Consider the following 15,817-nt stretch of genomic DNA (forward strand, 5'->3'; position numbering starts at 1 on the left):
CTCTGGCTTCTATCTTAGAGAACTAATGATTGAAGAGATTGAAAATGGATTATTGGAAACCTCACATAAGCACACTATGGAATCCGGTAACTTGCAAGGCAGATGACATAATGAATAATGTACCAAATAACCACGCACAATGTATTCATTTTCCCCCTCAGCAAGTTTTAGAATATTGAGTTTCAAATAGGGTTAGCCTCAAGTTTAATAGATAAACATAGAATCTTTAACAATGAACTTGGCTTGTATGAAAAATGTGCATTAGTGCTATGTCACGTGCAATTGTGTCCCATATCTTTATCGTTTGCGTGTTGCTCACTAGCCTTTTGGAGGGGGCAATTCTTCCTTTGTGGCCTTATAATTCTGGAAGCTCTTAATACATTTAACTATGGGGAGTAAAAAAATTGTAGGGGAGGTTTGTTCTGCATTTATTATTTTCTGATATACGCGCTCTAATTGCCAGGAATGAGAATGTCTCTCTATTTTCTCATGGGTTCTTGGTTCCTGGTCATCTCTTATCTAAGGGAAACAAGTTTACATCATGATTAATTATTAATAAAAGATATTCACGTGCTACATTACATAAGATTAATGAATCATGAAATGAAAACCACTACAATGTATGAGCTTGTATTGTAAGTTAAAAAATATAGGTGTGGCTCATTCCGTAAGTGACTATTAAAAAAACTTAGTGCTATCATTTTTCCTATGTTGAAACTCTGGTGGGCATATATAGTGATTCAAGTGGGATGATTGTGCTCGAGGGATTAAGATTGATGATAATGTAAGGAGAAGATGATGACTGTAGGATATGAGTAAGAAGGGAAGAAGAGGAAGGTAGTGATTTAATTATTAAGATTTAAATGAACGATCGGGCGATGGGCATGATTGTGATTATGTAGGTGATGTGTTATGATGATGATGTATTGTAATAGATATGAATAAAGGTAAGGAAATAAATAATGTATGTGCTCGAGAATGACAATGTAAGTCAAGCAACTAACCTTAGATCCCTACGTTCTTCCAGGATCAAGGCATTTTTGTGATGTTGATCAGCCTATCCTCTTCTATGTTGATCTTTTACATGCACTCAAGACACCAAGAAAACCTTGATGTACCTTCAAAAACCTCTCTCTCTTTCAATCTATCTCTCTAGGAGGAAGTGAGTGCAAATATATTTGTTTAGAAAGAATTGAGGCTCAATTCATGGATAGAGGAGAGAAGGAAGATGTTGCCCTCAAAATTTTATCTTTATATTCCTTCTGGATTGTTATATATCAAGCCGTGCAGTTGGATTATTCCTAGCCATTTATTTAAAGTAAATAGTTCTCTCTCATCATCCTCATCATTACCAACAGATAATTTATAGTATTTTGTCTTTAGTTCATGTTAAATACATTAAAATAAAAATTTTGATTCCAGTCTATCATATGCCTTTTCTATGTCTTATTTGATTATGGCATTTTGGCATCTTACTTTGTGATCCAAGGGTTGCACCACTTGTTGGACTAATGCTATGGTTCTATATATAGACCTGCCTTAAACAAGACATGCTGCTTCTCACATATTACTTTGGGAAACAAATGACTCAATATTCTAGCACATTATTTTGGTTATAATCCTGTAAATCATGGTGATAAGTCTCATGTCTGATAAGTCTATTGATAAGTCTCATGTCTGAAATTTCCTCTGTACCTGTATTTTTGGTATGAGTGAGATAATGATATTTTTCTAATCTATGGATAGTGTAGTCTGTTGAAAAAATTGTACAATTTCTGAACTAAATGGAACCAGATATAATCAAGAGTACCTAATCATGAGATTTCAAACTATCTTAGTTGGGATAAGAGAAGGCAGACACTAGAACAATGTAATGCATATGTCTAGAAGCGGACCTTGTTTCAGAATCAGATGATTATTTTGAGATATATCATCAAACAAAAATTATTACCACTTAAAATTAAATTTTAATAAACGTGAGTGAAATATGATCTATGATTGATGAATTTATAATCAAGTTACGGTAGAAGTTATAATTGCTAACACAATTTAAGATAGCAATTCACCCTAGAGCATGATGCATGACGTTATTCAACATGAAAGGACCAAACACATCTAACTAAAATAAATTAAAGGCTAGAAGATCAATATCAATACCTTCTGGATTCCATGCACTGTGCTCCTAAAGTCACGCCTTTTGTTTGCACGTCTGATTTATATAGTAATCTGCACAAATCCACACCGCACATCGCACGGAGCTTCTAGTGCGTAAGAAAATTGCACAGTCGGTGCGAATTTTCGCACTGTACTGCATGCCCTTCTCTAGTATGGATTGTCTTTTTTTTTTATCTGGATTGGCTCAGGTGGTTAGTTTAATAGATAAGATAATAAACAAACAAGTAATAAGAAAAGCGCAAGTGCCTTGGTTTAAGTAAGGCTGTTTAAGACCTCCAGAAATGTTGCAGAAAAGAGATGAAGCTTTGGTAAGAATTCATTTTCAAGATTATCAGCATGTTCATGACGAAGGATGTCCGCTTTTTTGAAAAAAATGAAGGATATTCATAATTTGCTCAAGGTTGAATGCCCAGAATTATCCCATAATTTATTGTAAGGGTTCTTCCATAGTTTTGAACTCCAACTCAGTATTGTATCAATATTACATTTTTGTACATCTTAAATTCAATGAATGATCAAACCTCTCATGGTCGTCCTTTGCAAAAACCCTCTTTCTTGTATCAAGGACTCTCTTGCTACCTCACTCCTCGAAATGAGGAGGAAATCTGAGCCTTTGGGGCTCATCCAAGTTTTATCTTAATCTCTCATTCTTTCCTAAATATAATTTCAGCTAAATATGCCAGACTCCATCTATACTTCTCGTCTCAACCTTATTATACTTGACATTCTAACTTTATTCTCTCAAATAAAATGTTCCAATGGTTCAAATTGCAAAAGCCTTCTTAAAGCGGGATAAAATCATATATTTTTGTTTTATCTTAGTCTCTCATTCTTTCCTACTCTTAATTGCTGTTAAATATGGCTGACACAACCTAGACTTATCCTATCAAAATTTAGTAAACCTAATTAGGGTTGCAATTCTAACTCTATACGCTTAAATAAAATGTTCCTACGGCTCAAATTGCAAAAAAGTATTTAAAGCAGGATAACTTGAATATTTGTCATTTTATCTTAGCCTCTTATTCTTTCCTAATCTTAAATGCAGTTAAATATGCCAAACCCCACCTAGACTTTCCTCAAAATCTAGTCAACCTAATTAAAGGATACATTCTTAAATAAAATGTTCCAGTGGTCCAAATTGCAAAAAACTATTTAAAGCTGGGTAAATAGAATATTGCACGCCAGTTTATCTAAAACCCTTCCCTCTCCTTGGAAAGATTGGAGCTTGGCGGAAGATCAGGGATGAAACTGCGGTGAAGGAACTGCAGAGAGGGCGTTCGTCTTCAGTTCATCTTCTTCGCCATGGATTTGGCCATGAACAGCCCCTTCTGTAACGCTACCCGGGCTATATCTACTTCCAGAGACCGATATTTCACTCGCATTGCTCTTCCGACCCTTCACAAAGGTACGAAATTCCCGCGGTACCAATTCCGATGTGGGTTTTTCTCAGAGGCAGCGTCTCCCGTTAATCCCACTCTCAAAACCAACGTAGTCGAAGTTGGGAAAAATCTGGCGAAGCCGTTGGCATTGGCGTTGTTCTGCGCCGCTGTTGGATTTCTACCGCTGCCCTTGCAGAGAAATCGCGTTCTTGCCGCTCCCGCAGCGACTGTGGCGTCGAAGAATGAAGAGAAGGGAAAGAGCATGCTGGAACATGAGTTTTCTAGCTACACTGAGAGATTGCTGGAGTCTGTGTCTGTTTTTCTTCAGAGGATAGAAGACGTGAAGTCCAAGAAAGGGAACTTGGGCGATGTTGAGCAGGCTCTTAGGGAGGTCAAAGCAAGGAGGAAGGAAGTGCAGAGAGAGGTCCTTGACGGGCTTAATTCTGAGTTGAGCATGATGAGGAAGACGAAGTTGGAGCTCGTCAAGCGATCTGGGGAGGTTTTAGACGCGGCCTTGGCGACAGGGAAGGAGAGGGACAGGCTTTTGGAGAAAGGTGCCGCCGATTTCGAGACAAAGGAGAAGTTGGGTTCCCTGGAAAGCAAGATAAACTTGGCTGATGAGGAGTATAATTCCTTGTGGGAAAAGATTGGGGAGATTGATGATACTATGCTCAAGAAGGAGACGTTAACGTATAGCATTGCAATCAGGGAGTTTTCTTTTATAGAGAGAGAAAGTGAATTGCTGCTGGAGAGGTTTCGGCTTTGGTTGAGGCAGGAGGCTTCTGAGAGGTAGTGTTCGCATTATGTACATCATATTTATCAAGTCGTCATTGGATAATGTCTTAACAGAATTTTTCTTTATGACCCACATTTCCATTTTTCTGCTTTTATCCTTTTATCTGTTTAATTCAAAAAAAAAATGCATGAAGGGTAAACTTTCTTCGTTCTGGGCTCTTGGGGCTCTCATTGACGGTCTCCCTGCAATGTATAGTAATTGAGTTGCGAGAAGTATTTGAAACTCAGGTTCGAGTAGATCGTTCACGGGTGGATGACATTCCTATCTTGTCGTGTAGAGAGACAGAGAAGTTTACGGAATCTTTTGTAACTGGGTTAATTATATGTATCTTAAATTGCATCTTTCAAATTCAAGCATGTTGTTCTCAGGGAAAGTGTGAAATTCCTATCTTTTCCTTACTGATTTACTGCCTTATAGTCAGGTAAAGATTCCCAAGCAACTCTCCCCATTGGAGGTAAAGAAAGATTTAGAAGCAGTTCAAAGAAGCTATGTGGAGGAAATAGTTCTCCCGTCAGTGATAGAGGTTGAGGATGCAGAGCCTTTCGTGGATCAGAGCACGCGTAAGTTTGTTTCGAATGTTAGGAAAGCCTTCAAGAAGTCAGAAGAGCTTCAAAGAAATTTGGAAGATCGTATACGAAAAAAAATGAAGGGCTACGGCGCTGAAAAACGCTATCTCGTTTATTCCCCTGATGAAGAGACTGTCAAAGGCTTTCCAGACATTGAATTGAAGTGGATGTTTGGGAGAAAGGAAGTGGCAATTCCAAAAGCAATTCGTCTACATTTATTTCACGGATGGAAGAAGTGGCGTGAGGAAGCAAAATCAGACCTCAAAAGGAAGCTGATAGAAGATGAAGACTACAGGAATGATTATATTAAACTGAGGCAGGTAGCCTTTTGTCAGGATTTACTCGGTTTTACTATCATCATTTGATATCTTATCTGTTTATGGTTTTCTTTGAGATACGGTGCTATCCACCATTTGCTCAGATATTCTAAATTTTTTTCAACATTCGTCTTATGATATATCAGGCTTTCGTGCTGCGAACAGATTCATATAAACCCAAAATTTAGCTTAAGGTCAAGAATAAACATGATCCCGGCAATGGTTATCTAGGATTTTGGACCTTTTGTTCTCTTGGAAGGTCTAGACTTGGGTTCACTTATTGTTGTGTTAGGTTTTCCTTTGGAATGGCGAGACATTTGTCTCTCACTGCATAATGACATTGTATTCCTCTTGTTTAGGCATTCAATTTGTAATTCTGCCCTTTTGATTTGACTGGCTGCTCAAACGAGAAACGCCTGTCCGAGCCCAGGATCATCCAGCTTAATGATACCCAACCCCTGTAAAAAGGGTAGGCAAGACAAAATTGGCAGGGAATTATCCACATATTCTGAGACTCACTCTCCCTTTCCCTACTCACAACATCTTTCTAGGCCCTTCTCTAACTCTCCCTCTCTATTACCTTCCTGTAGCCATCCTTCGTGCAGAATCTTAAAATGTGGACACTCGGATGGCCTTTGGCAACCGTCCTTGTGCAAGAGGTCTACTGAGCTTCGGTCTGAGACTCGCCTCTGCCTGATGATGCATTCAGCAAATGCCCGCCTCCTCTAAGAACTCTTGCTGAATGCTGCTCCTTTTTTCGGTCAGCTCCTCTGCCAATCACCTCTCTCCAGACAGAAGATGCTTATTCCTCACCTTTGTCTACCTTATTTAAAGTCCAACCAAGAACCTCCCCCTTCAGGTAGGGACCGGTGACTGTCCCGTGACTACCTCATTTAATTCACCATGTGCTGGATCACTTGATGACGTCTTTTCTTCCCATGACTTGTGTTGATCCTGCCTCCCTTCATATACTCAGATTGTATCGAGTCATACTATTTTACGAAACACTGTTTTATCTTTACACATTTGTGGTTACTCTGGTTCTGACTCTTTGACAATTAAGATTTTGCTGATATTCTTTAGCGAGTGTTATTTTCTTTTTGCACCCTTACCTATTACTAACATGATGCAGATGAAAGAAACATCTTGCTTTCATGTTATTTTCTTCTCACTATTTTATGCGCCAGCTTTCCTTGTGAATTTATGTAAAGAATGGAGCCTTAATCCTATTTAGACCATAGGTGTCACCGATTAAGTTTCTTGTTTATTGTTCCTGGTTCAACGTGATTAGTAGCAAGATGCAAACCGCATCATTTCCTTGGGAACTTTCTCTTATCTGAACAGCGGGATCACTTATTGAAAGGTAACTGTGGAACCAGAGGCAACTCTCCCACTCTGACGCATCCCTAACTCTATGCCCACCAGGAGGCAGGCCTCTCCTATGGGTTGACTCTTCAGGCTATTTAAAGCTCTCCACACCTGGACTCACTATAGAAAGGTTAGGGCTGGAGCTCTCCTAAGACTCTCTGAGGCCCTCCTGGGGGCCTAGAGTCTCTCCCTCAGTGTCTCTTTAGCTCCAAGATGGTCCTTCTTTCTTTTTCTTCCTTCTCTCTCTCTCTGGGAAAGAGAGCCGCCTGGAGTTGAATCCTCTCAGCCCTTCTGAAGTGCTGTTTATTGTGCAGCTTCTCTCTCACTCTGCCGCATGTCTTGGTCGGTTCAAAGGACTTCGGTGCACATCCGAACTCTGCAAGTCATCTTTCAGCAGAAGGGTTGTTGAGCTGTCTGTCAGTCTTCGCAGTCTGTTTTCTGCACTGATCTGCTCAAGCATCAAGTGCGATGTTGAAGGGTTGTCAAGCGGAGCTTTGTTCTGTCCGGGCGCCCCCTCTGTTTCTGGTTCGACTGGTCTCTTTCCTGGAGGAGATGTTACTGGAGGTCAGGAGCGATTGTATTTCTGGTGATGGAAGCCTTCTTCAGGAGCCCTGCCATGTTTGAAGATGTTTCGGAGGAAGAGTTGAAGAAGCTCGACCTGTCCAGTGCAGAGACTGTATGGCTACTCCCAGGAACCGTTGGGAGTGATGTTTCCAAACGGAAATATGTTTGAATGGTACTGTTCTGGGGTCGATGTCAGTCCGAGGACCCCACATGTCTGGGTGGAGACTTCCTCTATTAGGACCCCTGTAAGAATGAACTTGGATGAGGTCACTGGAGAGGAGCGAACGGAGGGTGGACTAGAGGTATATGACCCTGAGAAATGCAGGAGTCTAGAATTGGAGGCTGTGAGAGACTCCCATAGGACTGGGATGAGATCCATATTGAAGGCCATCTGGAAAGAGAGATGGATGCCTAGAGGAAAAGGTCAATCAGTGAGACTTCAAGCATCAATCAAACTTTCATGGATCACATGTGGTTTTGGGACTGAACTCAGTTTATTTGAGACGATTAGTCAGTACTCCTCCAAGAGAAGTCCCCAGGGCTGGAGGGGGAAACTCAGTATGGGAATATTGAATTTGGGACTGAGTCACCGAGAGAATCTGAGGCTCATGCTTATGTTTGAGCTGCACTGACGAAGAAGCCCAGAGGGGAATGATTCTGCTCCTACAGCATTTGCGATCGGGACTGACTTCAGGAAGAGGCCGAGACAGTCAGCTCTTTCTGAGAACAGAGCCGTCACTGGGAAAGAATGCTTTGGCTGGAAGCGTGGACTCAAGAAGATGGCGTTGGAAAAGCTTTCACTGCCAGAGCGCACGCTCACAGTGGCCAGCAAGAAGTGGGAATGTGGACATTCAGAAGTGGACAAGATTCAGCAGAATTAAGACTTGTGGAAGTCAGTTGTCCGGTAATCCTTATTCTCTGTGATGGCTCTGAGTGGGAAGAAACCAGGACCACATTGGCGAGCCCCAGCTGGAAAAATCAGTACGTCTGTCACGCCCAGAAGTCTTGGGTCCACATCCTCATCCGGGTCATACTGCTACTGAGGGGACACCGAAATCTGAGTTGGGATGATGGTCACGAAAGTGAGTGCAGCGCACGGACAAAAGATCTCCAAAGCAGCTGTAAACCGCCATTACGATTACCAGAGGCATTGATGTGGACATTGGAATCCTTAGCATTAGGGACAAAGCTGCTGCACGCACAGCTTCCGTGAGAGGGACGACATCTGGGGAGGGATTCACCTTTGCAGTGAAATGAGGCCTGATCGTGAGTGCTGGGTGGCGGAAGGGAAGGGCACCGGGGAACGGAGTGGATGCTGTTGCCTCACCTGGGCCACCCTGTTGCACCCTGACGTTGACCTGCTGGGAAGGGAGGATTTCTCTTTATGATATTCATCTTTATGGATGGCCTCCCCTTTTTGTGAAACCTTTGCGCTGGAAGTGGAGCGATCAAAGAGTTTTTAAGTTCTTTGTTGCTATGTCGTGGTTTTGGGAGGTGAGGTTTTTCCACAAAAAGATCGGCTAGTTAAGTTTGGCGCCCGTTGTGCTGGGTGTTAAACCTTTTGTGATTTTATTATCAGTGATGTGTTACCACGAATGTGAGACAATTTACTCACTGCTGCGTCGTTTTTCGTTTTGATTTTCAATGTAATCCATGCGGTTGAACAGTTGATCAATTTACGAGCCGGTCACTGCGTCGCCGGTTTGGCGTTTTTGGACTGAGGTTGATCTGGCATTGGTTTGGCCCATTTTCTCACCGGATGTGGATCGTTCGACTGTCATCCCATTTCCTCACTGTTGAGCAGAGAATCCGTCGGTAAATGCACGAGGATACACTTTGTACGACCCGGCATACTGAGATTCGCAGAGGTCTGCCGTGCTGGCAGATGAGAGGGAGACAGATCGCATACGCACCAGGTGATCGACTCCGGAGCGCAGAAGGCCGACAGCTTCTCCATTCGCGACACTTAGATACTCACTTCCGGAAATTTAAATTTTCAGCTGGGGCCTGCTGCCTATGAACCTGGGGGCGTTACCTTCGCCACGCACTCTCCGGAAAAGGACTGACAGCGGTACAGCGAAGTACGTGTTTGTAGTGGTGGTGCATGGAAATGTGCCGCATTGCGTATCTCCGCCGGAGCGGCACCTCTCATATCTTTCCGTACCGTCCTGTGCAAAGAAGGACCTACCATTCTGCAGCCAAGCTAATCCACGATGTAACGTACAGTTGGTCGACATTTACTCCAGCACACTTCTTAGATCTTCTACTGCAGTATACACTGCCAGGAAGTCGAGCTTGGGATATCACACAACCAGAGAGGCGGACTGGTCAGAATGACAGTCACCAGATCTGGAGCGCTTCTGCATGGAGGGAGGAAGTGGAGAAGGACTGGAGACAGGGGGAGGAGGAGGACAGAGTCCAGCTGGAGGTGGGAAGAAGGACTGGAATGTGGAGGGGAAACGCGGACGGAGGTATGACTATGCCTGGCCTATGCCACTCGAAGATGTGGAGAAGATGTGAGATTGCATGCGAACCTTTAGGAGAGGGACAGGCAGAGGGAATATGCTGCGTGACGGATTGTGAGCCACTTTGTGAGATTTTGGGCGGGCAGGACAGGAGTCACTCGCGTCCACTTGCGAGGTACGTGGCTGGCCTGCCGATGGAAATGATGGAGTGCACCCCCTTGAAAGGTCAGCAGGTGGAGTTTGGAGTGTGGGAAAAGAATGTGCTTTGTTCAAGCATTTCAAGGGTGTACACTAGTCATAATTGGGTGGAGAGGGACACTGGGTTCAGCATGGCACGTGGATTGTTTAGAGCCGAAGCAGACTTGAAAGGTTGATTACAAGTACACTCCAAGTCGTATGGCGAAGTTCAATACAGTCGGTGCTCAATTAGGCCTAACCGGATTGCAATACTGGGAATGCAATTGCAACTGGGAAATCTTACAATTTGATGTAAAGAGGATTCTTGGTCACTGAAATCTGGGGGTATCATGTGCCTTCTGGAGCAGGTAGGGTGGCAAGGAATCAGAGGCTCTTTGTCTTGGAAGGTGCGAGGGACTTCTTACGGGCTGCAGAGTGAAGAGGCTGCTAGTGCTTAGTATCACCAGACTCTGGGGGAAGAGACAAGTGTCACCAGATCAAGATCATCACATCGGATCACAGCATGGCTAGTGTATGTGGATGATATCCTCATAGTGTAATGGATGAGACCCGAACAGGGGTGGCTGTGCAATGCACGCTCAAGCAGGGATGAAATGAATGAACAGTCTCAGTTTGAACAATGCTAGGGTAAAGTGATGATCTCGAGTCTGCACGGAGAGAACACAGTCAACACAAGTACACCATGGATTTGCTCAAGGAGACAGGACAGTTGGGATGCAAGGACAATGCAAGCCTGCAGCATCTCATGGAGAGATTGGGAGATGATGGAGGGGGATGGAGAGGGTGGATGGGGCAGGACTGTCAGAGGTAGTGATTGACACAGCCAACCACACCTACCACACATCCATGATGCGGTGTGATCTATTTGCGGGTGAGTTTATTGAGTAATCTGCAGAGAGTGAATTATGAGGTACGCTTGCCGGCAGTACACAGAATCTGACTCCGAATAGGTTATTTAGTGTCTTGTCTTCTGGCATGTGAAGGAAGGTACACAGAACTTGACTTACCGCGGGGCACGTGGGTGATCGGGTTCGTGATTAGGGCTACGGGGTTCCTAATTACTTGGGTGGCTTGCAGAAGCTTAAAGCAGAAGGAAGAAGCAAGCAAATAGAGTGCAGAGAGTGCGGACTGGGCGTTGTCTGAGTGAATGCCCGGTGGTGAATGCCGTGGCTGAGATCTCCAGTTCTGATCTCCGATTGGAGCTGAACCCTGGATGCTCTCATCTTACATAATCAGTCTGCCCTGTTATTCTCAAGAATCCGTGTCAACCCGACACATGTAAGCAAATGAAGCACTATTTGTGGCTCTGAATTGAGTTGAGAATATTGTTGTATTTCCAGTTCCATCCCAACAGAACATCAACAGGATCAATTTTGCAATATTTCTGGCACTGAGATTCCAGGCTACCAGTAGCGGATTCCTCGTTTCAGCTCGCAAGGGCCAACAGCCACGAAACTGTTGAGGGTGTTGAAGACCACCATCTATCTCTCTCTCTCTCTCTCATTCTCCTCTCTCTCTCTCTCTCTGTCTCTCTCTAGCCATAAGTGTATAAGCTATGGCCCAGAAGGACTCTCACCTCCTTTCTCCCCTCTCTCCTTTTTCTCCCTCTGAACTGGAGAGGAGAGAGAAGAAGAGAGCAAAGATGATCTCACCGAGATAAGGAACACGTGGGGCGTGGAGCTCAGGTCTAGGTCTGGAGGTCATACCACACTCCACCCCACGTGGGAGAATGTAAGGGGGGGGTAGCCCCCAAAATTAAAGCTATCAGTTGAATGTTCCGCTCCTTTCTTTTTATTCCTTCTCTCTCTCTCTTCAAAGGCGCCCGCCTAAGGGGCTGGCTCCTCCTCTCGCTGAGGCCCTCCTGCAGGGTGGTTTCTTCTCTGGAAGTGTTTCTTTAACAGGAACTTTTGGTAGGGGGATCTGGCTACTGTAACAGCAGGAACGATTTGTCTTGTAGTATATAAAGATTCGTGTAAGTTGGCTTAAATATTTTAAGGCAGCACTGTTGGTGGTAGAATTACTCCCTGCATGATGGACGAACCCAGTCTAGTCAGTGAAAAATGATCTTCAAATGGTTGGGCGTATACTAAAATAGAGCTAAGAAGTAACTGTCTCAAAGAGTTATTGACTCAAATATAGTGCAGTGCGGATCTGTATCAAAGTTAGGTGGGATTTATCATGCAATGACTGAGAAGGAACCTTAGATCTAAAATGAATTAAGTTTAACTATGCTTAATCAACTATTTATGCGATGCAGGAACGCACTCTTCTGGATCGTGATAGGGTCGTGGAGAGATCCTGGTTTAACCAGGAAAAAAACAGATGGGAGTTGGATCCAATCGCCCTTCCTTATGCTGTGTCTAAAAAGCTTATTGAATATGCACGTATTCGGCATGACTGGGGGGCAATGCTTGTTGGACTGAAGGGCGATGACAAGGAATATTTTGTTGACATAAAGGTTGGCTTTTCTGATTTCAATTTGTGAGTACTTGTATGTATATTCAGTGTCTCTGATTTATTTTGTTGAATTCATGATGGTTTTCTCTTGTAATCATCAGGAATTTGAACTACTCTTTGATGATTTTGGAGGATTCGATGGGCTTTACATCAGGATGTTGGCTTCTGGGGTTCCTACTTCCGTACAGCTTATGTGGATTCCATTCACAGAGTTGGACTTACGCCAGCAGTTTGTCCTATCATCGAAGCTTTTAAATCAGAGTTTAGTGGGACTTTGGAAAACTTCAGTCGTATCATATGCTAGGAACTGGGCTTATAAAAAGATAAAAGACACTACTGATGACATAATGATGATTATTGGATTCCCCCTCGTGGAATTCATCATTCCAAAGCGGGTAAAACTTTTTCTTATGGTGGATATCACGGCCATAAACTTTCACCATGAATCATTTTTGTACAATCCTGGCCCGGTATGTGCTTCTTGCGATTTGAAATATTAATTTTTAAAATTTTCTTGTTCTAGATAAGAATGAGCCTTGGCATGGCGTGGCCTGAAGAAGTTGACCAATTCGTGGGCTCAACTTGGTACTTAAAGTGGCAGTCCGAGGCAGAATTAAATTTTAAGTCACACAAAGGAAGCGGCCTTTGGTGGTATATTGGATTTCTTTTCAGGAGTATTATATTTGGTTTTGTTGTTTTTCATGTTCTACGGTTCATGAGGAAGATTCCCCGTGCACTTGGATATGGACCTTTCCGGAGGGATCCCAACTTACGAAAGTTAAGAAGAGTGGTGAGTCCTCCATTTGTTGAGATATAGTAGTAGTTCCTTGACTCCTTTATTTGCTTTACTGTCTTCTGAAATAACTTTTCGTGTCCCTGAAAAAACTGCGTGTACTTATTTGTGCTGTTTTGCTGGGATTCTGAAAATAGTAATTAGAATCTATGGAAAAGTGGAGAGTACCTACGATGACGGCCCATGACCAAGCATTAGGATGTTGGAATACTGAATAAGCATCAGTTCTAACCCCTATTTATCTTCTTGATCTTTCTATTTCATTCGTTTTACATTTTTAAAGGAATTCAGGACTTGACTGCTGGATTCTGCTTGAAAGCATTAGAGGAAGAATCATATTTCTTCTAGTGTTACCCTCTCTCTCTCTCTCCTCTCGCAAGCCCACTGGAGGCCTTTTTGATCTCTGCATTTCCCTTTAGTATGTAGCCCTCCTCGTTGGAGGGCAGGATTTTTAAACTAGAATTGAGTCTCTTCCTTTTCTTTTTGTTTGAAAAGTTGAGTCTCTTCCTTTCGGTAATGACAATTCCACACCCCCCCCTCCTCCCAGCCCAGTGATCTGCACTCTGTTGGTTCTTGACCTTCTTAGTGATGTCCACTCAGTCTATTCTCGACCTTCTTGGAGATTTCGACACCGGAAACCCTCCTTGTCTTTGATCCCCTTGGCATCTGCCAAAGGCCAGTTCCTTTCCTCTTTTTCACGATATTTCCCTTGGAAGGAATGTATAATTGTATCAGAGCCATAGCATGCTGCTACCGCTGCTGCCTTGGCGCTGCCAAAGTGGTCCGTATGTCATTGCTCTCAGAATCAATCCCAACTTCGCCAATGCCAAGCAAAGCTCCAGTGCCCACCCTGGAAGTCCAGGCGGCGAAGGTGACCGCCCTCAGGCGACCACCCTGCAAGCCCTTGAATAAGCCCTCGAGTGCTATCGCAAGGCCTGCTGTGAGCATATCAGGGCACTCACGGCCCAACAGCAAGCACTGGTGGACGCCATCTAAGCCCATCTAGAACCACCTCCTCTGACACCTCCACAGTCAGAGGCCATCCCAAATGAGGATTCCCTGCTGACGCTGCCAATTTTCATCATGGCGTCGCTCTGGAGGTGCCTGACAAGGTCTTTGGCCCAAAGCGAAGTGGGCGAAGGCTGAAGCTCTCCCAGGTCATCCCAACCAGAGCTTAATTGGCGCATTCATCAGGGAAATGTGCCGGACATGGGTTTTTCAACCCCGCCCCACCCATTTCCCCCTCTCTCTGGTCTGTTTCGATTGATGATGTGGGTTTATCACTCTTGTCTGGCCTATTTCAGCTTCTCACTGGCCCACTTCGGGTGGGTGACCTGGAAAACAGCCAGCCATGGGTTTTTTATTTGCAACTGGGTAACCTTGGCCCCTCATGGGCCCGCTCCAAACAGGTGACCCAGTAAATGAGCTGGTCTAGGGTTTTCCCCCCGCGACTAGACCATGGGACAAGTCATGGGACAAGTCCGTCCCTTGGAAGGAGAATATTGTTTAGTCATGTCTTTCTCTTTGACTATTTGTGACACGCATAAACACATTTTCGCTGTTGTCCTTGTTATTTATGTTTTTGAATTGATACCATGACCAATTCTATCATTTGTTTTACACAGAGATTTTATCATCAATTCCGGCTGAATAGAAGAATTCGCCGACGAAAGGAAGGTGTTGATCCCATAAAATCTGCTTTTGAGCAGATGAAGGTGCGGATTATAACTTCTGTATTCCTATTCTTCTACAGATTGCATCTTACTTATTTTTTTTCCTTGTTGCTCTAACTGATAGTTTGAACTTTCAGAGGGTAAAAAACCCACCTATAAGGCTGGATGAATTTTCAAGCATTGATTCCATGAGGGAGGAAATAAACGAAATTGTTGCATTTTTACGAAATCCTGCTGCATTTCAGGAAATGGGTGCCCGTGCACCTCGGGTAATGATGTTGTCGCTAGATTCTTGCTTGTTTAATTAACTCAACTGCTGTTTGTGCCGCAACAATGATAGATTACTTAGACTATTTAGAATCCATCGTGCAAGGTCACTTCTATGCATGGATATTGGGATGAAAAAGTTTAGAACATGCTTTCTGCAAGCCTTTCAAGATTATCTTTTTGAACTGTTAGGATCAGTAAGTACTATTATATTGCATCAAATTGAAAGAAAAAGACAGTAGTCATGATACCCGAGCTCCAAATAGAGCTTTTTTTTTTGAGGAAGCTCCAAATAGAGCTTAGGCGTTCAGTTAATGCTTTATGGTTTCGCTACTTGATTGTCCGTGTTCGGTTAATGCGCAGTTGTGATTTTTAGATTGTTCAGTTCAAAACTTCTCTTTCCTTGAAGAAATTTTGTAGGATAGAAAAGGAACATCATAATATTACCATAATTTCTTCTGAAGGTTTTATGCCTCTGAGAAAGATGAATGTTATTCATATAGTTAATTTTTTCCATTAGAACTTCCTTTTCCTTTCTGAATTTTTCTAGCATCGATTCTGAATATGGATTTAACTATTGTACTTAATGGATGACGCAGGGTGTTCTTATTGTTGGTGAGAGGGGAACAGGGAAAACGTCGTTGGCGTTAGCCATAGCGGCTCAGGCCAGAGTCCCTGTTGTTGAAATTAAAGCTCGTCAGCTTGAAGCTGGACTTTGGGTTGGACAAAGTGCATCTAATGTCAGGGAACTGTTCCAAACTGCCAGGGATTTGGTTTGTCTTCTGAACTTTTTCAGGTT

General features: G+C 43.3%; 1 protein-coding gene across 3 annotated transcripts in view; it reads left to right on the plus strand.

The window, feature by feature from the left end:
- Positions 1-3,369: 3,369 nt before the first annotated feature.
- Positions 3,370-15,817, plus strand: part of EMB2458 (FtsH extracellular protease family) — a 28,125-nt gene continuing 15,677 nt past the window's right edge. For all 3 annotated transcript variants that reach the window (XM_078582898.1, XM_078582906.1, XM_078582911.1), the window contains exons 1-8: positions 3,370-4,343; positions 4,768-5,236; positions 12,086-12,286; positions 12,387-12,680; positions 12,809-13,075; positions 14,704-14,793; positions 14,889-15,020; positions 15,618-15,791. In XM_078582898.1, coding sequence (XP_078439024.1) covers positions 3,478-4,343; positions 4,768-5,236; positions 12,086-12,286; positions 12,387-12,680; positions 12,809-13,075; positions 14,704-14,793; positions 14,889-15,020; positions 15,618-15,791 — 2,493 coding nt within the window. In that variant the 5' untranslated portion in view covers positions 3,370-3,477. The remainder of the gene's footprint in view (positions 4,344-4,767; positions 5,237-12,085; positions 12,287-12,386; positions 12,681-12,808; positions 13,076-14,703; positions 14,794-14,888; positions 15,021-15,617; positions 15,792-15,817) is intronic.

Source organism: Wolffia australiana, chromosome 1, assembly GCF_029677425.1.
Source record: "Wolffia australiana isolate 7733 chromosome 1, ASM2967742v1".
Lineage (NCBI taxonomy): Eukaryota > Viridiplantae > Streptophyta > Magnoliopsida > Alismatales > Araceae > Wolffia > Wolffia australiana.